General features: G+C 43.2%; 1 protein-coding gene and 2 long non-coding RNA genes across 3 annotated transcripts in view; all 3 read right to left on the bottom strand.

Annotated features, from left to right (window-relative positions):
* Positions 1-103: 103 nt before the first annotated feature.
* Positions 104-23,431, bottom strand: part of LOC126987977 (uncharacterized) — a 199,689-nt gene continuing 176,361 nt past the window's right edge. The window contains exon 11 of the mRNA XM_050845681.1: positions 104-313. Coding sequence (XP_050701638.1) covers positions 119-313 — 195 coding nt within the window. The 3' untranslated portion in view covers positions 104-118. The remainder of the gene's footprint in view (positions 314-23,431) is intronic.
* On the bottom strand, positions 15,871-16,558 carry LOC126987980 (uncharacterized). The gene is made up of 3 exons (XR_007741312.1): positions 16,386-16,558; positions 16,054-16,245; positions 15,871-16,006 (listed from the first exon to the last, which is right to left on the bottom strand). It is a non-coding gene; the product is annotated as an uncharacterized LOC126987980 (long non-coding RNA).
* On the bottom strand, positions 18,844-19,999 carry LOC126987979 (uncharacterized). The gene is made up of 3 exons (XR_007741311.1): positions 19,382-19,999; positions 19,172-19,351; positions 18,844-19,141 (listed from the first exon to the last, which is right to left on the bottom strand). It is a non-coding gene; the product is annotated as an uncharacterized LOC126987979 (long non-coding RNA).

Genomic DNA, 23,431 nt, shown 5'->3' with positions numbered 1-23,431 from the left:
AAAAAAACTACCACCAGGGTCATAAAACTACTCCTGGAAATGCCCAAAACTCCTACGAAAGCCTTGTCAAATATGCGTAATTGGGCCACGGAATGCTTACTAATACGACCCTAAGAAATCACTGGCAAATTCTAGGTACACGCAACACAGTAACCAAAGTAAGGAACACAAAAGTAGAGGCAACACTCACCATAGCGACGGAGGAGAACCTGTTGAAGTCTGTCTGTTGCCGCGTGATGCCTGTGAGGGTGTCGGCGAGGGTCTGATGGTGCGCTAGGGTCTCCTCGCCGCGACCCAGGAGCCACGCCACCACCTGCAGGAGAGACACGGCTTCGTCAGGAACAAGGAAGGTTAGGTTAGGTTAGGAAGTTTAGTTTTGTTCGCCTTGGTTAGGTTAGGTTAGGAAGTTTAGTTTTGTTCGCCTTGGTTAGGTATTAGTTCTGCTCGGTTATGTTTGGTTAAGTATGGTTAGTTTAGCTCGGTTAGTAGAGGTAGGATGTGTTGGGTGACGTAAGGTAAGGTAGGGCATTGTAAGTTAAGTTAAGTTAAGTTACGTTAAGGAAAGGTAAAGTAAGGTAAGGTAAGGTAAGGTAAGGTAAGGTAAGGTAAGGTAAGGTAAGATAAGATAAGATAAGATAAGTTAAGATATGATAAGGCAAGGTAAGGTAAGGTAAGGTAAGGTAAGGTAAGATGTGATAAGGCAAGGTGAGATAAGGTAAGGTAAGCTAAGGTAAGCTAAGGAATGATAAGGTAATGAAAGAAAAAGAATAGGTAAGATATAACACGCAATTTTGCCAGAAGTTAAAAAAAGGTAACAATAACTATTTTTTTCCTTTTCTTCCTTCATCTTTACTCCATTGGCTTTCCTTTCCTTTCCTTCTCTTTCCTTGGCTTACCTACGTTTCCCTTCAAATGACTCGATTTTCCTTGTCTTCCCTTTACTTTTCCATGCATATCTTCCCTTGCCATGCCTTTCTTTCACTTACGATACATTTTCCTCATTATTTTCTGTATCCCCAATTCCCATGTACTTCACTATTTGTATGTTTATTCTACCTATTACTCTCATTTCCACACACTGTCTGACCCCCTTACCAATCCTTCTCCTCCTCCCTTTCTCTCCAAAACATCACAGATAACAACGCTTGACAAAAATGCAACAAAAAATATTAAGCACGTCCATCTTCAATCCCTCTCACCCCGACACACACACACACACACACACACACACACACACACACACACACACACACACACACACGTAAATACAAAATGAACAAGCAACGCATAAATAAAATGAAGTAACGTACGTGTGTGTGTGTGTGTGTGTGTGTGTTTAGTCAATGTGGTGGTCAGGGTGGTAGTGGTGGTAGTTGCAGTCATGGGTGCGTTAGTGAAGGAGTATTATTGTGGCTGAGGCAACTGTGAAAGCAAGTGGTGGTGATTTTAATGGTGGTGGTGGTAGTAGTGGTGGTGGTGGTGGTGGTGGTGGTGGTGGTGGCATCATCCTTTAACTCGAAGGTTGCCTCACCCCCAAATCTTCGTCCATTCCCCGAAGTTGACCACGATAAACAGTAACAACGAGAGATAGGCATGAGTTATGAAGGGATGGTGGGAAAGATTTTAAGTGAGATTGTATGAGATTGTGTTTGGGCGTGGATTTGTGTGGGTTTGTGTCCGTGTCCGTGTGTGTGTGTGTGTGTGTTTAGTTTAGTTTTACCACCTCCATTTTGTCCATCTGTTCCTGATCAGCATATTACACTTATTTATTTTTTCCTTTTTTCCTACTTTCCTTTCTTGTTTACTCTTCAACCAACCCTTCCATGCCATAAACACAAAGACAAGAGTAACTTCATTATTCTCCGTTCGCCTCAAAGGAAATACAATGCTCACAAAATATACGTGAAATGAAGAAGTTATGTTTTCTATTAGTAAAGATCTACACGAAGTAAGAATCGAAGTATTGACATTCTCTTCCCATTCAGGTTACCTCCATGCGTGCGCCTTGGGTAATACATCTTCGACTCTTCCTTTGCCATGTGTTAACGGAAGTATGGTGCGGTGTGGTCAGAAATAAAGAGAGTGATGTGTTTTGATCCATCTGTTCATCTTGTGTGCATGTGACGGGTGAATGGGTGAGTGAGAGCTTGGTGTGACTTGCTACCTGATCTTAATAAAGTGAGTGTCATATCTATGCGTTAGTGGAAAAGAAGAAACAAAATAAGTAGTAAAGTTTTCTTATTTTTTTCTCCTTTTCTTATTCCTCCTCCTCCTCTTCCTCTTCTTCTTCTTCTTCTTCTTTTTATCCTCCTCCTTATGATCATTTCTTATCATTTTACTGTCAACATTATTATCATTATCATGTTTCTTAGTGTTATTGTCCAGAGTCGGCCGTGTTGAAATCTACGGTTTCCCAATGCTCTTTTCATTACCAAACCCTGGACGTGCAAGAAAACGAGGCTCAACGGGGTAACTAAACCAGCATTCTCGCCTGGCCCTCTGCGGTGAGTGACGGCCGCGCGCGCGTTGCCACACCGCCATGTACGACAGCGCGCGTGCCTAGAATCACTGACTCCAATATGGCGCTGAAGAACACGAAACGCTGCGGGTGACCAGACTAACATTTTCGCTTAAGCCTTCAATGGTGGGTTACGTTTATGTTTCCTCAGTAGCCTAAATGTGTCCGGTATGCGTGTCCGGCGTCGTGATATGTCCGGGGGCGGGCGGCGTGCGTGCTGGGCTTGCGTCAGGGCGGTTGTGGGCGCCTGAGGGAGGGTCACTGATATCCCAGACGCCGCCACCAGTCACTGACCACCGCCACTACCACCACCGCCACCACTGCTCTGCTCTGCTCCCGAAACATTAGGTGACGCAAACACTACTCTGTCTAGCCGTCTATACCTCCATAACTTTCCTCTTTATCTTCCTCTTCCTTTGCAACAGTCTTCTTTCCTCTTCCTTCTTCCTCTCAAACGACCCTCTCACAGCGGTCAATCATCCCTCCTCTAAAGGTGCGTTCATACATGATTGGAATAGCCTTCCTTTGAATGTGTTTCCTACTGATTACGACTTGTATGCTTTCAAGAGGGTGGTATCAAGATCCCTTCATTCAATTTTGACCCACTTTCGGTTATTTCTCTCTGATTATTTCTAGGGACAGGGCTAGAAGCTTTTTTTGGGGGTATTTTGCGCTTAAACTGACTTCTATCCTTAAAACTGAGTCGAGACATTTCAGTAATTCAAAGTGAGTCTTAAATGTTATATTCCAAGATCTCCCATACTAAGAAATGTCAGCCACTACCAACTTAAAAAAAAAACTATGGTAGCTTCTACATATTTCCCTTTCAGTTACTTTCATTCTTGGCCTATTTGCGCCATACTAAAACTAAAGGGAAAAATTAGCATGTTGGATGTGGCCATTAACCCGTAAAAGTGGTTCACAGGAAGCTCATAGGGGGACACGGTCTGGCTGATTGCGTCACTTCTGCTGATCAAAACTGGCCCACTAGATACTCGGATTAATCACCGATGCTTCAGCGTTCAGGCAAGTCTGGCACCTCACCGATTTTAAGTTTGAGAAGAGGTTAACAACATTTCGTCCCCAAGACCTGTAATTATTCGCTTTGCCGGATAAAATTCCTCCGTTTCCGCGAGTACCAGTCAGCCTGAGGGAAGAGCTACAAGGCGTTTCGATTAGTCTGCCTGGGCTGGGAGAGTTTTAATAAGGGCGTACGACTCACCACACACAAATAAGGGGACACTTCTTTGTAATGACTCCTCCACAAGCTTGGTGTTAACGCAGTCTCAAGCGCTCCTCCCTCCCCCATCCCTTCTTTCCCTTCTTGCACCTCCTCCCTACCGTCCCTCCTTCCGTCCCCATCCCGTGCCTCGACCCCTCCCTCCCTCGTCCCTCCCTCTTCCCCCTCTTCACCTACATCCCCGGAACACACAAACACATTCACACACAGTAGCCAAACAGTCGCCGTCTCAACCCATCTGCCGCTTGACTAATGATGCGTGAACCACTCCGCTCCCATCCCCCAGCCTCCCCGCTCACTACACCCCAGCCACGCGCCGCCGACACCCCCCTGACCCCCCCACACCTACGCCCCCCTCACTAGGAAGCAGCGAAGCACAAAACGCGCGCTAAGGCTAATGTGGGCTCGTCAATGGTTTACAGTCATCTGGGAGGTACTTAAAGTTGTTTCCTGGTGGCTGGTTGCTTTGCTTTATTTTATTTTTTTACTTAGGTGAAGAAAAGGAGCAATTGAAGTAATGCTAAAAATGTTAATAATGTTTCAGAATATGTCTTCAGTTCATCAAGTTCCTCCTCTTTTTCCTTTCTTTCCTCCTCCTCCTCTTTTTTCCTCCTTTTTTCCTCATCTTCCTCTCTTTCCCGGTTATTGTTTTTTGTTCTTCTCTTTCCATCTGGAGAGGTAGTTATGTTGTTTCCTGGTGGGCTGTTGCTGTTTTATTACCTTTTTCTATATTTTTGTTGCATAATGTTTGGGAGCAGTTCTTGTCAACAATACACATTCATCCGGGAGCTTGAGGTTGATCTCTTGCTGAATATTACCTTTTCATCTCTCTTAGTCCAGACTGGAGGTGATGTTCCTTGGATACGATGAGTGAAAACTAATAACGATAATGATGATCTAATAAACTGGTAGATCCACATCATCAGCACAACCAAGCAAAGCAGTGATGATGTTACTGCGACAAAAACAATTAGATACATCATCAGAAAGTCGATAAAATGACATGCTGTTACATCGGTAGAAAAAAACTGAGCGACATGAAAGTTGAAAAGAACAATGGATATCAAAGAAAGAAAGGTACGCACAGCTACGTGTTGAATAAGGCAATGAAGTTTGTGATGATGTCATGTCATATAAACGGAGCTCCATCATCATATAGTTAATGAATGCAAGGATGATGACACAGACACAAATAAAGAAAACTACATCATGAAATAGTTAAGAAAGACAGCGATGATAAAGACAATTTTTTATGCCATTCACTACAAAATAAACCACAACATAAAATAGTTAAGAGAGACAGCGATGATAAAGACAATTTTTTATGCCATTCAATACAAAATAAACCACAACATAAAATAGATAACAGAGACAGTAGAGTTACAAAGACAAATACAGCTATAGACGCCGGCTTAGTGGTCAGCGCGCAAGCGGAGTCCAGGAAGACCGGGTTCGCTTCTCGCCTACCGCAACAAGCTCGGAATGTTCAGTCACCGCCGCATGGCATAAGACTACTAACACGCTGTCCAGAAGACCACCTATCAACCCGGACTCTAGATTCTCACTAAAAGAGGATCAGAGATGAGCTCCAGGGTATAGCATGAGCCAAGCAAGATGGTGCCATTGTAAACACTTGCCTACGCCGGCCAACCCTCAGGCCCACCAAGAAAGCGTACCGGCGCCATAGGGAGACCGTTAAAAAGAATCATCATGAAATCTGGAGCATCTAGAGAGAAAAAAGAAGATTGATGACCACGTATCGAGACAGAAAGCCAGCCAGCCTCCCTTCCCGTCTGCCTCCCCAGGTAAAACGTGACGACGACAAAAATATCAGGCCAGGTAACGTCCGAGGCACACCTTTTCCGATAGTGTTTACTTAACGGAGGAGTTTTAAGCACACACGAAAAGAAGAGGAAAAAATGAAACAAACATTAACCCGGTAGCAGCGGGGATCATGTTTCTTAATGGTCCCTCCAAGCGAGAAAAATGAGAAAAATCACCCCTCACACAAACCATTTCATAATATATATCAAAGCATTTGCGATCAGATTATGTATCATCTATTTTGGGGGGTTTATATCATGGCGCAAATTTGGCCCGTCGCTGGTACCTTTTCCGATAGTGTTTACTTAACGGAGGAGTTTTAAGCACACACGAAAAGAAGAGGAAAAAATGAAACAAACATTAAATGACACAGTTACGTCAAGCACCAGTGAATTTTCTGCTCCAGTTTTTCGTAAGAGTTCCATTATTAATTTTAGAGCCATTCATTGTGTCGCCGAGATAAGGTAATTGCCTGACACACTCCACTCCCTCCCCCGAGCCTATTGTCTTAAGTAAATGAAAGAAACGATACACTAATAATATCTTCAGTGTTAAGAAAGAGAACAAAAGAAACGAAAAAAATAGACTGATGATGTGTGAAAATTTTACGAAGGACAAAGAAGAAAAAAACTGCATAAGAAAATGTAAGAAGAAAGTCATATAATCATTAGACCAATAAAAGTGAGGAAAAAGGAGGAAAACAGAACCTAATAATACTTTGAGCATTGACGGAGAGGAAAAAAAAAACGGGGAAAAAAAAACCGGTTGACGGCGTTTACAAATTTTGAGAATGAAGGCCAAAAAAAAAATGGAAAAAAATGTATCAGGAAAGAAATCAAAATAGGTGACTAAATAATACCTTTAGCGTTAACAGAAAAAAAGGAGCTCAAGACATTTAGAAATATTGAAAATGAAGGACAAAAAGAAAAAAAAAGTATAAGGAAAGAAAAAAACAATGCTTAACCTAAAAATACCTTCAACACCGCGAAAAAAGGGAAGGAAAAGAAACGAAAGAAAAAGTTAATGATCAGATATTTTACAAACGAAGGGCAAAAAGAAAAGAAAAAAAGAAACTGCATAAGAAAGAGGAAGATCATATCGTTAGACCAAAAATGAACTAGATAATAATAAAAAAATAATAATACTTTCAGATTTGACAGAGAAGACAAGAAATAAAAAAATAGGTTGATAACGTTTAGAAATTTTATGAACGAAGGACAAAGAAGAACAAAATATCCAAGGAAAGAAAAAAAAAATAAAGATAAACGTCGCAAAAAAAAAATGTTGATGTTTAGAAATGTTATGAACGAAGGACGAAAAGCATAAAAAAGCCTAATGATGAGAACGAAGAAAATCATATCATCATTAGACCTAAAGTGAACTAAATAGGCGTAATGAAAAAAAAATATATATAACCTTCAGACGATTCAGTAAGCAAGGCCGAAAAACAGGAAAATTGAATGAGTGTTTTGAGGTAAATTAAAAAGAAAAAAAAAAAGGGCAGATAACAAGAAGAGAAAAATACAATCACTTCTAGAATTGAAAGAAAAAAAGTGAAAGAAAAAAACTCAAAATATTTAGACGAATTAAGAAGGAAAGAGAAATGGGAAAAAAATAAAGGAAAAAAGTAAATGAAAAAAAGGGAATCATCATCATCATCATCATTATTACTAACCTACTTCCGGAGAGAGAGAGAGAGAGAGAGAGAGAGAGAGAGAGAGAGTGAGTGTGTGTGTGTGTGTGTGTGTGTGTGTTAACCAGAGAACGGAAATGACCACACACACACACACACACGCACACACACACACACACACACACACACACACACACATCTAGAGATTTATCGCGACCTTGTTTTGAGAAAGATAAATAAAATAAAAGGAAAATCTCTCTCTCTCTCTCTCTCTCTCTCTCTCTCTCTCTCACAGGTGTTCTAGACAAGACGCTGTGACCCAATAGTGACCACCCCCCCTCCCCTCCCCTCCTCCCCCTCCCCATCCTCCACCCCTCTTCCCCCTCCCCATCCTCCACCCCCCTCCCCACACAGTGACCAACCCACAATCTTCCGAGGCAGAACCATGACGGGGAGAAAGTGGGGGAGGGGGAGGAGGAGGAGGAGGAAGAAGAGGAGGAGGTGGGGAGGGGGTGGGGAGGAAGAAGGAAAGGAGATTCTACCTACTCTATCCCCTCCTCCTCCTCCTCCTCCTCCGTTTCCTCCTCTTCCTTCCCCACACTTTTCCTGACCATCCGTGTTTTTGTTCTCTAAAAATAAACAAGAAATGGACTCGTAGTAATGTGAAGAAATTTAATAAGGTTTCCTCATATGTGTCCGGTTTGTCCTCCTTTTCCTCCTCCTCCTCCTCCTCTTTTTCCTCTTCTTTCTCTTTCTTTTGCTCCTCATCTTCCTTTTCTTTTTCCTGGTAGCTCCATACTAGTTATTTTATTCCTTATTCTTTTCATTTTATTCCTCCTCCTCCTCTTTATTTTCCTTTTCCTATCTTTCCTCTTTTTTCCTCATTTTCCTTTCCTTTTTCCTGGTAACTTCATTCTCGTTCTTTTATTCTCATTTTTTTCCTTTTATTCCTCCTCCTCCTCTTTCTCTTCCTTTTCCTTTATTTCCTCTTCCCTTTTCTTATTATTTTCCTTTTCTTCTTCCTCGTAATTTCATGCTTGTTTCTTTTGTCTCCATTCTTTTCCTTTTATTCCTCCTCCTCCTCCTCTTTCTCTTCCTTTTCCTTTCTTTCCTCTTCCTTTTCTTCTTATTTTCCTTTTCTTCTTCCTCGTAACTTCATCCTTGTTTTCCTCCTTCCCTTTCCTTTCTTTCCTCTTCCTTTTTCTTCTTATTTCCATTTTCTTCTTCCTCGTAACTTCATCATCGTTTTCTTCCTTCCTTTTCCTTTTTTTCCAATTCCTTTTTCTTCCTATTTTCATTTTCTTCTTCCTCGTAACTTCATCATCGTTTTCTTCCTTCCTTTTCCTTTTTTTTCCAATTCCTTTTTCTTCCTATTTTCATTTTCTTCTTCCTCGTAACTTCATCCTAGTTTTTCTCTTTCCCTTTCTTTTTTTCTTTATTTTCCATTTTTCTTTTATCACATTTTCATCTCATCCTCGTATTCGTTCCTTATTATTCGTTCGTCTCCTTTCCTTTTCTATTCTTTTCCATTTCCTGTAATCATGTTTTCTTTTCATTCTCATCTTTTTCCTCGATTACTTTGCTTGTTCTTCTCCTTTTCTTTTCTTCCTTTTCCATTTCCTTTTATTACATTTTCTTCTTATTCTCAACTTTTTCCTCGATTACTTTGTTTGCTCTTCTCTTTCCCTTTCCTTTCTATTCCCCTTTTATCATATTTTTTTACTTATCCTCATCTTCCTCTTCATTTATCATATTTTCTCATTCCCTCTTTTTCCTCCGCGTTGCTTCTTATTTCTTCTTTTCTTTCTCTTTCCTTTCTTTTCGATTTTCCCTTTTTCTTAATTTTATACACTCAATCTCTCTTTCCTATCTTTATCATTACTATTATTATTATTATTATTATTATTATTATTAGTTTATTGTCATTATTCTAGTTATCGTTCTCATTACCTTTATCTTAACTATCGCTGTTGTTGTTGTTGTCATTGATGTTGTTGCTGTTGTTGTTGTTCTTATTTCACATCACATCATTTTCCTTCCTCTTCTTCCCACACTACCTCCCCCCTTTCCCCCTCCCCCCCTCCCCCCCCACGCGACCCCCTTCATAGAGACAGTCATTTCCTTCTTCCCATGACTCCCCCCTTCCCCCCCTCTTTTCCCTCCCATCCCTACCCCCCTTCAACACACACACACACACACACACACACACACACACACACACACACACACACAGATGACAAATACGTGTTGTTGCAGGGGCGGTCCAAACACACACACACACACACACACACACACACACACACACACTCGAGGCGCATGGCGAGAGGAAAAAAAAGGGTTAACATCTAATCACACATGCAAACATTTACCTCAAACTGTCAAATATTTGCACCGCGAGGAAGAAGGGAGGGAAGGAGGAAGGGAGGGAAGGGAGAGAGGGAGGGAAGGAGGGAGGGGAGAGATAAAGGAAGTGAGAGGAGGTGGAATGGAATGACGGAAGGGTAAGCGAAGAGGAGGAAGAGACGGAGGAGGAGGAGGAGGAGAAAGGGGAGTATGAAGCGGAAGGAAACATGGAAAGACAGGCACCAGCAAGCTTACTGGCTCATTAGGAGGTTGCCCGCTCTGGTGACTGAATCTGCTGTTCATGCACTTCATTGCTCGAGAGATGACCTAAGCACTTCGGAGGAGGAGGAGGAGGAGGAGGAGGAGGAGGCGGTGGCGAAGAAGGAGGAGGAAAGAACAGAAGAAAAGAAGAATGAAGAAAAAAGAGTGAAAATGATGGTGAAACAAGAAAAAAAAAACCAATCTATCACACGTGTTACTCATGAATAAGAACTTCAAAGTCCTCGAACACACACACACACACACACACACACACACACACACACACACACACACACTCACCGCACGTGTGTTGATGAAATAATGATAGAAGACGGTGATTTATTGATATCATTTCCGCTCTTCGAAATTATGTTTTGACCGACTCTTTGTGTCCGATTGCTTTTCCATCTGTCTGAATTCTGTCTGCCTGTCTGTCTGTTGATCGAAGAAGAAGAAGAAGAAGAAAAAGAAGAAGAAGAAGAAGAAGAAGAAGAAGGGAAAGGAAGACGACGAAGAAAAGAAGATGAAAAAGAAGACAAAAAAAGTAGAAGAAGAAGAAGAAGGAGAAGAAAGAAAAAGAAGAAAATGTAGAAGAAGAAGAAGAAGAAGAAGAAAAAGAACAAGAAGTAGAAGAAGGAGAAGGAGAAAAAGAAGAAGATGAAAAAGTAGAAGAAGAAGAACAACAACAACAACAACAAGTACAAGAACACAAAAATAAGAAGGAAAATAGAAGCAGGAAAAGATGGAGGAGAAGAGGAAGTGACCCAAAGAGAGGAGGGAAAGAAAACAAAAGCAGTGACAAGAAGTTGGATGAGAAGCCGAGGAGGAGGAGGAGAAGGAGGAGGAGGAGGAGGAGGAAGCAGATGGAAGATGTTGCATTGTGTTGCGAAGATGAAACGTGAGCGGTGAGAGAACGAGAGGGAGATAAAGAGGGAGGGAGGGAGGGAGGGAGGGAAGGAGGGAAGGGGCGGAAAGGCAGTTAAAAGAAGGGAGAGACTTGATGGACGGGGTGTCGGTGGATAAGTGGAGGGATGGAGGGGTGACCAAAGGAAGAAGAAGGAAGTGGAGAAGAAAAGGAGGGGGCGGAGAGAAAGGTATAAGGGGGAGATTTTGTTGAAGAAGTCCTTTGGAGCGGTACAGGGAGGGATGAAAAGAGAACAGGAGGAAGAAGAAAAGGAGGAGAAAAAGGGAGGGAATGATGGCAGGAAAACGATTAGGAAAGGAGAGGAAGAAAAAGAGAAAGGGTCGAATCAGAGAGAAGAGAAAGGAGAGTAGGACTGGACAGTGAAGAGAAGAATGAAGAAGAGGAAGAGGAAGAGGAGCAGGAAGAGGAGGAAAATGGTGAAGAGAAAACAACAACAACAAAGACGAAAAAGAAGAAAAAGCAGAGTACAGGGAGGGATGAAGGGAGAACAGGAGGAAGAAGAAAAGGAGGAGAAAAAGGGAGGGAATGATGGGAGGAAAACGATTAGGAAAGGAGAGGAAGAAAAAGAGAAAGGGTCGAATCAGAGAGAAGAGGAGGAAGGGATTGGAGAGAGAAGGAGAGGAAGGAAGAGGAGGGAAGAGGGAGAGGGAGGAGGAAAGAGAAGTGAAAAAAAACAAAAACACAAACAAAAAAAGAAAAAAAAAGGCAGAGTACAGGGGGAGGGAGGGAAGAGAAGGAGGAGAAGAAAAGGAGAGGGAAAAGGAGAGAGAAAGGGTCGAATCAGAGAGAAGAGAAAGGAGAGTAGGACTGGATAGTGAAGAGAAGAAGGATGAGGAAGAGAAAGAGGAGCAGGAAAAGGAGGAAAACGGTGAGGAGAAAACAAGGATAACAACAAAGACGAAGAAGAAAAACAAACAGAGGAACAAGATCAAGAACAAGAAAAAAAATTGAAAGAAGAATAGAAGAACAAGAGACAAGAAGAATAAAAGGACAAGAAACAGAAGAAAAAAGAAGAAGAAAAGAAGAACAAGAGACAAGAATAAAGGAACAAGAAGCAGAAAAAAAGAAAAGAAGAACAGGAAAAAGAAGAAGACAAGAACAAGAAACAAGAAAAAAAGAAGAACAGAAGAACAAGAAAGACAAGAAGAATAAAAGAACAAGAATCAAAAGAAAAAAAAGAGATGAGGCAAAGAATTGAGTGTACGGATGGGTCGCCACACGAGAGCACTGACCACATCCAGACTGATTGGGCCCGTCATCCCCCGAGGCGGCGTGTGTCGGCAGCGCTCCGGGATGCAACACGCGCCTCGGGGCTGGCTAGCTCTGCCCGACATTCCTCTCCTCTCCCCCATGAGGCTGAGGAGCTGTTGCAAGCCTCCGACCCTTCCTCTCACTCCGAAACATTCCTGCGACACCCCAAAACACTCCTCCTCGACCCTCATTTCAACACGAAGGCTTGTTTCCCTCACCGCTCCTTCCACCGAAACGAGCTCGGAGCCCCGGAGGCCTGACCCTGCCCGGCGGCGACGACTGACCGACAAAAATATTAAAAAAAATGAAAATATAAGGAAAAAAATCATAAGCAATCACTTTGTCCGCTTCATGGATCAACACTTTATATCTAGTGTTCTCTTTTCTTTCCTACTCTATTTTCCTTTTCGTTTTCGTTTTTGGTCTGACTTTCCCTTCTATGCCAACCAACATGCCCTACAGGAAAGCCTACTTTTTTTTTTTTTTACAATAAAGGAGACAGCTCAAGGGCACAAAAAAAGGAAACATTGAATAATAAAAAAAAGCCCGCTACTCGCTGCTCCTAAAAAATAAAATAAATAAATAAGAAAAATAAAAAAAAATCTGAGCTTTCTGGCCCGGAGTGCATGCTGGGTACTCTAAGTTCTCTCGGGTTAAGGACATGAGTAGAGTGTGAGGAAGGTCTCGCCACTGATTAACGAAAAAAAACCCACCCGCACAAAATGAATCAGATGTCCCGATGATCACCAGGGGCGGGTTATTTGAATACCGGGAAAGGACTCACATATTTGCAGTTGTTTTCTCTTGTTATGAAAACGGAAAAATCAATATTACAGAGATGAGTAGGTACCAGTAGGTAGGTACTCGGGTAGGTGGTGGTCTAGTGGTCAGCGTACGGATGTGGTTTACCCGAAGACCCAGGTTCGAGTCTCACCGCATGAGGCTGACAATTATTAAGATGAAGATGAAGGAGAAGAAGAAGAAGAAGAGAAGAAGACGACGGAGAAGAAAAGAAGATGAAAAAGAAGACAAAGAAGTAGAAGAAGAAGAAGAAGAAGAAAGAAGAAGAAAATGTAGTAGTAGAAGAAAGTGCCCAGATCTTTAATCAACCCTAACTTCAGTGTGTGTGTGTGTGTGTGTGTGTGTGTGTGTGTGTGTGTGTGTGTGTGTAAGAGGAAAGGAGGGGGAACCGACCTTGCTTTTTCCTACCTAACGATGTGTAATTAAGGAGAATGTATGGGAGGAAGGGAGAGAGGTAAGATGAGGAGGAGGAGGAGGAGGAGGAGGAAAAGGAAGAAGAGAGAGACGAGGACGAGGACCCAGAAGAAAAGGAAGATAAGGAAGACCGACAATAACAGCAACTCAGCAGATAAAGAAGACAATGAAAGAAAACAACACAAGACAAAATTATAATGACGAAAAGAAAGAAAAACAAACAGGAATACAAAAAAAAAAAACCATGACATTTCCTGCCACACACACTTTTTACAACTCAACATTTACAAGAGAAGGAAATAAATAAAAAAAGAACAACCATCCTTAATTAAACAAAAACAAAACAACAACAACAAAAAAATCAAATCAAAAAGCCAAACACAAACCAGAGAACAAACAAACAAACAAACCAGCAATAAAACAAAAACAAAACAAAGCGAAACAAAAACAAAACATAAAAAACACCATCAAATTAGACATGGTAAACCCACATTTCCAAAACCAGGTAGAAACAGATGTACTTAGACGCAACCAGGTAGATCCCTCAACCAGGCTAAATTACCTTGCTGATGAGAGACTGATTAGGCGACCCTTGTAAATACAGGTAGAACAGGTGTACGAGAGAGAGAGAGAGAGAGAGAGAGAGAGAGAGAGTTAGGTCAGCGTGTCTGGCAGTAAGAAAAAACACCAAATCACATTCCATCGGTGCCAAATAAGGACGAAGATGAGTTTAAGTGTGTGTGTGTGTGTGTGTGTGTGTGTGTGTGTGTGTGTGTGTGTGTGTGTGTGTGAGAAAGATGAGGGCGATAAGACGCGACACACACACACACACACACACATACACACACACACACGCACACACACACACACCTTACGTCACGGGCGGCTGGTGAGTGTGAGCAGCCAGGCGTAACTACGGAGCTCCCCTTCACCGGATGTTGCAGGCACCCCCACACCCCCTGCACCCCTTACACCCCATCCCCTACACCCCATTCACCCCACAGCACCTTTATCTTCATCACCTCCCTCTCCCCTTCCAGCACCACGCCCCCTCCCCTCTTATCCCCACCCCCTGTATACAACTCCCTGCCAACAACATCTAACATCCCGTAACTCCTATAACTCCCAACTCCCAACATCCCTTCCTACTCCCTACATCCCCATCACTACCCTCCCCGTCTTCATCACCACCCCCTCCCCCTCCCCCTTACTTTCTACACTCCACCCCATCTTTATCAATCCCCTCCCCTCCCTTCCAATATCACTCCCCTACCCCCTACAACTTTATCAATCCCCTCCCCTCCCTTCCAATATCACTCCCCTACCCCCTACAACTTTATCAATCCCCTCCCCTCCCTTCCAATATCACTCCCTTACCCCCTACAATTCCCCGCCCACTACATCCAACACTGCTTACCCCTTTCATCTTTATCAACCCCTCCTCTCATTTCCTACCCCCTACACCTTCATCTAATATAACCTGCTACCCCCTTGCCACCCCGTACACTAGTCACCACACCATCCACCCCCTGTCCCCCTTACATACTACCCCTTCATTACCCCCACTAGCCCCCTACATCTGCATCACCACTCCCATCACCACCATTCTGTCACTACCACGCCTCCTACAAATTTACATAACCACCTCCTTCTTTCATTTCCCTTCCCACACGCCTTCTCCACCCCGCCCACATGCGCGCACACACACACACACACACACACACACACACACACACACACACACACACACACACACACACACGTTTTCCAGGATGCTCTCACCCAAATATGTCAATCTTGATAGGAGTGACCTACGCCTTCCTCCCCTCCAGAGGCATACCTGAGGAGGAGGAGGAGGATCGGATATACCGGGAAGAATTGAGGAAGTGAAAAAGTTGAAGGAGGAGGAGGAGGAGGAGGAGGAGGAGGAGGAGGAGGAAGAGGAGGAGGAGAGATAATACAGAAGGAAAAGTGTACGAGTTTGGATAAAATCAGAATAAAAAGAATTAAAAAAAACATGAATTCTAAGCAATGAAATAAAACAGAAAAAAACAGAGATATAGGAAGAAAAATAAAATAAAATAAAAATAAGATTGGGAGAATACAAGAAAGAAACCAAAACAGAAACAAAAATACAGGAAAAACACGGAAAAGAGTGAGAGGAAGAAAACGGTATGAGGTAGGAAGAAGGAAAACAGAAGTAGCGATAGTAGTAGTAGTAGTAGTAGTAGTAGTAGTAGTAGTAGTAGTAGTAGTAGTAGGAGGAGGAGGAGGAGGAGGAGGAGTCATAGAGGTCATTGCATCTCGTTCAGGAATGTTTGGTTTGGCGGGTCAACTGAATACGAGATGCCTCCCTGACGACGCTATCCTGATCAGCTGTATTTCCCAGGCGAGACACGAGAAGGGGGACACGGGAAGGGGAACTTGGTAGGGACACTGGGTACTCTACTAAGCCAGTCTACATCTATGACCGTTTGGCTTCTTCACCACTAAGCTTTCTTTCCAACCCTTCCTATTTTTCCCCTTCCATATCCTCCCCCGGCTTTCTTTCCAACCCTTCCTATTTTTCCCCTTCCATATCCTCCCCCGGCTTTCTTTCCAACCCTTCCTATTTTTCCCCTTCCATATCCTCCCCCGGCTTTCTTTCCAACCCTTCCTATTTTTCCCCTTCCATATCCTCCCCCGGCTTTCTTTCCAACCCTTCCTATTTTTCCCCTTCCATATCCTCCCCCGGCTTTCTTTCCAACCCTTCCTATTTTTCCCCTTCCATATCCTCCCCCGGCTTTCTTTCCAACCCTTCCTATTTTTCCCTTCCATATCCTCCCCCGGCTTTCTTTCCTAACCTTCCTATTTTTCCCCTTCCATATCCTCCCCCGGCTTTCTTTCCAACCCTTCCTATTTTTCCCCTTCCATATCCTCCCCCGGCTTTCTTTCCAACCCTTCCTATTTTTCCCCTTCCATATCCTCCCCCGGCTTTCTTTCCAACCCTTCCTATTTTTCCCCTTCCATATCCTCCCCCGGCTTTCTTTCCAACCCTTCCTATTTTTACCCTTCCATATCCTACACCGGCTTTATTTCAAACCATTACTATTTTTCCCTTCCATATCCTCCCCCGGCTTTCTTTCCAACCATTCCTATTTTTCCCTTCCATATCCTCCCCGGCTTTCTTTCCAACCTTCCTATTTTTCCCCTTCCATATCCTCCCCCGGCTTTCTTTCCAACCTTTCCTATTTTTCCCCTTCCATATCCTCCTCCGGCTTTCTTTCCAACCCTTCCTATTTTTTCCCTTCCATATCCTCCTCCGGTTTCCTCTCCACCCCTCCTTTATTTTTCCCCTTCCATACCCTCTCCCGGCTTTCTTTCCATCCCTCCTTTATTTATCCCATCCCGAAGTTGACCTCTCTTTCGGCCACCTCTTTTGATTTTTTTTTTTTTAGGAGCAGCGAGTAGCGGGCTTTTTTTTTATTATTGTTTCCTTTTTTGGTGTGCCCTTGAGCTGTCTCCTTTGTTGTAAAAAAATACCCTCCTCTTTTTTTCTTCTTTTTCCTTCTCCATGTTGCCTCCACCCTTCTCTTCCATCCTTCTCCTCTTCCATCATTCTTCTTCCTCCCTTGTTTTTCCCTTCTGTAACCTCCTCCCTTTTCCCTCGCTTTTTCCTTTTCTTACCTCCATCTATTTTCTCCGTCATCATTCCTCTCCTTTATTCCTTTCCTCCTTTTCTTCTTAATTTATTCGTTTATTCTCATCAAAGGTGTACTGGAGATGTGGCAACGGTGGAGGGGATATAAACACAATACACGTGTGCTCTCGCCTCTCCTTGCCAGTCAGGTGTGTGGTATGACAGGTATAAGACAGGTATGATGAGATGAAAATGGTAATGCAAATCGTGTCGTAGTGAAAGATGGTGAATAGTACTCAAAAAATGTCAAAAAATGCTCAAAAAATAATAAAAAACTAAAAAAATACTAAAAAAAATATCAAAAATGCTACAAAATCTCAAAAAAATACGGTGATGTGGAATATGCTCAAAAAATAATAATAAAAAAAAAAATCAAAAATGCTCCAAAATCTCAAAAAAATACGGTGATGTGGAATATGCATAATCGTCGGTTCCTTCTGCTTATTCTGCCATAGCTGTGTAAAGAAAGGCATGATAAAAGGAAAATGGTATTGGAAATCGTGTTATAATGTAGTAGAGGCAGATGCAGCGGTAGATGAAGAGGTTGTTACGGTGATGTGGAATATGCATTGCGGTCTCGTTGTCATGCCATCGTTGTGCAAGGAAAACACGAGTCGGCGAGGCGTGATGGAAAGGAATGCTGGGACAAGAACGCAGGTTATGACGGTATGTAGCGAGGTAACGGTAGCGATGACCTAACCTTACTCGGGGCCCTCTTTTTGCGTTACCCAGGCCTTCGTTGTACAGGCAAATGAAGAGTAGGTCAAACAGCGCTGGAGTCTCGTCATTGCAAAGCGGTTTTCAGGGTTCCAGTAATGGGCTTTTTGAAGAACATCGTCACTCTTTTTGAATAAGCGGCTGAACCCACACAAAAATGGAAAGGAAGGGAAAAGGAAGGGAAAATAAGGAAGGGGAAAAAATAGGAAAAGGGAAGGGAAAAAATAGGAAAAGGAATGATGGTACCTTCACCTAATCCCCTTTCCTTCTCAATCTATTCAGTTCAACTCCCTTTCCGTCCCATTCCCTTCCCTTTCTTCACCTTCTCCCCTTCCCTTCCCTTCCTTTACCTTCTCCCCTTCCCTTCCCTTCACCTCTTCCCTTTACCTTTCGCCAAACAGCGCTGGAGTCTCGTCAATGCAAGGCGGATTTTAAGGTTCCAATTATCAGCTTTTTCGGAGAACATCGTCAGCTTTCGAAAGTCCTGAATAAACGTCTGCACCAAAACAAACATGGAAACAGAGACAAAAACAAAAAAAAGAATAAGGAAAAGAGGAAGTCGGTCAAACAGCGCTGGAGTCTCGTCAATGCAAGGCGGGTTTTAAGGTTCCAATTATCAGCTTTTTCGGAGTACATCGTCAGGTTTTCGAAGTCTTGAATAAACGGATTCACCACAACAAACATGGAAACGGAGGCAAAAAAGAATAAGGAAAAGAGGAAGTCGAACAGCGCTGGAGTTTCGTCAATGCAAAACGGACTTCAAGGTTCCAATCATGAACTTTAGCAGAAAACATCGGTCAGCTTTCCAGAGAGTCTTAAATAAGCGGGTGCACGCAAACAAACATGGAAACGGAGGTGAAAAAAAAAGGAAAAAGCAGAAACGTTCGCCAAACATGGGCAGTGTAAGCCGGGGGAGCCGCGTCATGACCTCCGGGATGCCACCAGCGTTGGCAAACTATCGTACTCATCGCATTTTATTTTCGTAGTTGCTAACCGATAACTATAACAACAAAGAACGAAAAACATCAATATTCAACAGTTTTAGCACAAACTTTGATTTTCTCACGTTACTTGTGTAGGTACGAGAGTTTGAGTCATAAAAACGATAGATACGATATGTGGTTAATACGATACTTTGGCAACGCGGGACGCCAGGTTCCTCGCCCTCGCCCACGCGGAGGTTCTTTGTGTTTCTGGTGGAGCGGTAAAAAAAAAAAAAAAAAAATCAATCCCCGTAATAAGCGATTGATGAACACAGTGTAAGATGCGTCAATAATCTCAGCAACGTCCATATAAGTCCATATAAGTCCTTGCATCTAACTGAACCCAATATAATCAATGCTAACCTTTCCTATCTATAACTAAGCCGTTCATGGAATTCCACAAGCCATGCATCTAATCTAACCTAACCTAACCTTTCCTATCAATAACTAACCTAACCTAACCTTTCCTATCAATAACTAACCTAACCTAACCTTTCCTATCAATAACTAACCTAACCTAACCTTTCCTATCAATAACTAACCTAACCTAACCTTTCCTATCAATAACTAACCAAACCTAACCTTTCCTATCAATAACTAACCTAACCTAACCTTTCCTATCAATAACTAACCTAACCTAACCTTTCCTATCAATAACTAACCTAACCTAACCTTTCCTATCAATAACTAACCTAACCTAACCTTTCCTATCAATAACTAACCTAACCTAACCTTTCCTATCAATAACTAACCTAACCTAACCTTTCTTATCAATAACTAACCTAACCTAACCTTTCCTATCAATAACTAACCTAACCTAACCTTTCCTATCTATAGTTACTAAGGCTATGACTAAGCCGCCCATATAATTCCACAAGCCTTGCACTTAACCTAACCAAGCTAACCTTTTCTATCATTCCACGAGGCTTACATCTAACCAAACCTAACTTAATCTAACCTAACATTCCCTATCATTCCCAGAGCCTTGCACCTAACCTAACCAACCTAGCCTTTCCTATCATTCCAAGAGTCTTCCATCTAACCAAACCTAACCTAATCTAACCTAACCTTTCCTATTATTCCACGACCCATCCACCTAACCTAACCTAACCTTTTCCATCATTCCACGAGCCTTCCAACTAACCTAACCTGACTCAATCTAACCTAACATTCCCTATCATTTCCCGAGCCTTGCACCTAACCTTTCCTATTATTCCACAAGCCTTCTATTTAACATAACCTAACTTAATCTAACCTTTCCTACCATTCCACGACCCATCCACCTAACCTAACCTAGTCTTTTCCATCATTCCACAAGCCTTCCAACTAACCTAAAATAACTTAATCTAACCTTTCCTACCATTCCACGACCCATCCACCTAACCTAACCTAGCCTTTTCCATCATTCCACAAGCCTTCCAACTAACCAAACAAACCTAACCTTTCCGATCATTCCACAACCCTTCCACCTAACCTAACCTTTCCGATCATTCCACGAGCATTCCATCTAACCAAACAAACCTAACCCTTATTATCATTCCACAACCCTTCCACCTAACCAAACCTAACCTTTCTTATCATTCCACGACTTGCACCTAACCTAACTTAATCTAACCTAACCTTTCCTATTTTCGACCAGGCATAAAGAGGAACCACCAAAATGCGTGAAAGCCCTTGCCGAAGTAGGTTGTGCCAATCACCCACTTCACGACAGCCTGGCACCATTTACAGACTTCCTCATTGCCGAAGAAAAAAAGGTGAAAGAAGACAGCGAACCTCTCAACACCAACCACATCAAGCTCACGAAATTGCGTTGAAAACTTCTGAAAAAAAAATAGTGATTCTCCTGGTAGCGAAATAACGTGCAGCAACACACACAAACAAAGAAATGGAATATAAGTTGAAAAGGCTCCGAAAAATTGAAAAGGGAAGATTACATGTCATTACCTCCAAAATTACAATACGCAACATTTCCAAAGAGAACCGAAAATTAACTTAGGAAAACAATGTGTGGGAGAGGCGCTTTGCTGCCCTGTTATTCCCTCGATGCTTCCTTGGCAGACTTGAAGCAGAGAAAACAACACGATCACTTATTGTTTTGTTTTTGTTTTCATCCACGACTTTCATTAACGAAGAGCAGAAAAAAAAAATATGAAAGTCGTGTAATAGTGCGCCTTATAAGGAAACTATTCACGTCACCCACACCCACCCACACACACACACACACTGAGCATCACAACATGGCAAGATGACACTCTATTTCAGTATGTGCGTGTGCGTGTGCGTGTGTGTGTGTGTGTGTGTGTGTGTGTGTGTGTTCGTGTGTATGTGTTGAGATGCCCAACCGCACACTGCTCAGGCTTGTGGTGACCGATAAGGAAGGAATGGAAAGACGATATGTGTGTGTGTGTGTGTGTGTGTGTGTGTGTGTGTGTGTGTGTGTGTGTGTGTGTGTGTGTGTGTGTGTGTGTGTGAGAGATCGATGTTTGTGGTATCGTCAAAGGAATTTCCACCACGATCAAACAGCAACCACTTTTTCCTTCTTCTTCATTCATCACCACCACCACCACCACCACCACCACCTCCACCATATCACCGCAAAACGTGTTGTTCATTGAAAATATGTGTGTGTGTGTGTGTGTGTGTGTGTGTGTGTGTGTGTGTGTGTGTGTGTGTGTGTGTGTTAAAATTATAAGAAAGTGGGACAGTCTAGACGAGAAAAGCATGTCTCTCTCTCTCTCTCTCTCTCTCTCTCTCTCTCTCTCTCTCTCTCTCTCTCTCTCTCTCTCTCTCTCTCTCTCTCTCTCTCTCTCTCTCTCTCTCTCTCTCTCTCATACACACAAAAACAACAACTCCCCATTTCCCATTTTCTTTCTTCCCTTTACCTCTATTTCCCTTCTTTTCTCTTTTCCTCTGCCTTCCCTTTCTCTTCTTCCTCCTTCCTTTATTTATCTCCCCTTTCATCCCCTTTCCCTCCCTTCACCTTCCCTTCCTTCACCTCTCCTTCTCTTCACCTTCCTTGACCTTCCCTTCTTCTCCCCCACCTTTTAACTCCCTTTCCCTTCCCTCCCTTCACCTTCTCCTCCCTCTCCCTTTACCTCTTCCCCCTACCTTTAATTTCCTTCTTTTACCTTTCTTCCCATTCCCTTCCTTTACCTCTCACCTTCCTGTATCATTCCATTTCCTTCTCCTCCTCCACCTTTTAACTCCCATTCCGTTCCCATTCCTTCCCTTCTCCTCCTCTTCCCTCTACCCTTTGTCCCCTTCCTTAACCTTTCTTCCTATTCCTTCCCTTACCTCCCTTCCCCTCCTGCCGGTTCTCACAGTTCGGGCGTTGCGTTATGAATAGAAAGACCAATTAGAGCCACTCACTACCAGTACCACCACCACCACCACTTCCGAGCCCCCCACCACCACCACCACCACCACCCCAAGCACCGTTACATGTCACCACCACCACCACCTCCTCCTCCTCGTCACCTCCTCACCTTCAGAGTAACCTTACCCCTGACACAGAAGAGCTCTAAGTTAACCTGGAAGAAGACAAAGGTGACGATTTCAGGGTCGTCATAACCTTTCTTCTTCTACTACTGAGTCTTTCTTCTTTATCTTCCTCCTCCTCCTCCTTGTTTGTCTTCTTCTATTACTTTGTCTTCTTCTCTGACTTCCTCGTCCTAGTCCTCCTCTTCCTATTGTCTTCTGCTATTACAGTGTTTTCTTTTCTATCTTCCTTCTCCTTCTCCTGTTTTTCCTTTCTTTACCTAACCATAAACGTCTTTCCACTTTGCGACTCTTTGATCTCTTCATTTTTATATCCTTTCTCTTTCTTCTTCAGGGATAGTGGTGATGATGATGGAGGAGGTGGTGGTGGCAAAGGAGGGATGGTGAGGGTAGGATAGTGGTAGGGAAGTGGTATTGATGCCGGGATGGTGATGGGATGGGGGTGTTAAGATGGTGTTGATGGGATATAAATGGTGGAATGGTGAAGATAATGGTGGTGTGGTGAAGATGATGGTGGTAGAAGTGAGGATTAAAATAGTGGTGATGAAATATTAACGATGAAATGGTTGTGATGGTAATAGTGGGTGCATTGGAGGGGGGGAGGGGGAGGTGATGTGGACTGTATGGTGGTGGTGGTGGAGGCATAGTGGTGGTGATGGTGGCATAGTGGTGGTGATGATGGCATAGTGGTTTTGATAGTGGCATGGTGGTGACGGTGGTACGTAGGTGGTGGTGGTGGTGGCGTTAAGTAATGGACTACAACGTGTGTGTGTGGCGCCAAGGACTTTGATCCCACCGCTGCCACCATTTGTATTGGCTCAAGGCACCGTCCCAGGGTCAGGAGGGCGCGAAGCTGTGACCCCTGCAACACACACACGCACACGCACACACACACCCACCTCCCCAACACACACACATAAGGTTCAAACCCCAATATGGTAGAAGGTCACACAAAGAGGCGGTAAAGACGAACAAAAGCGAAGCGATAAAGGTCACTGGACACGTAAGGGGCATTAGAGTGCGGCTCCCGATCTGGCGACGAGGGGGATTAGATGTCGTGGTCAGCGGGACGGACACATCCATCCTGACGAGGGATGAGGATGAGGATGAGGAGGAGGAGGAGGAGGTAGAGGAGGAGAAAGGGGGAGAGAGGGATATTCCTATTCTTGTGGTGAGGATGGAGAGATGGAAATGACGTAAGAGAAGGAGAAAGAAGAGGAGGAAGAAGAGGAAAAGGCATAACTATTCTTGTGGTAAAGATGAAAAACTGGGCAGAACGTGGGCAGGAGGAAGAGGAGGAGAAGAAAGATATATAGGTCGATATTGCTAGACGATTCCACA

The sequence above is a fragment of the Eriocheir sinensis genome, chromosome 67 (assembly GCF_024679095.1).
Source record: "Eriocheir sinensis breed Jianghai 21 chromosome 67, ASM2467909v1, whole genome shotgun sequence".
Classification (NCBI taxonomy): domain Eukaryota; kingdom Metazoa; phylum Arthropoda; class Malacostraca; order Decapoda; family Varunidae; genus Eriocheir; species Eriocheir sinensis.
Note: the sequence above shows the minus strand (reverse complement) of the source record. Positions and strands in the feature narration are given on the sequence as shown.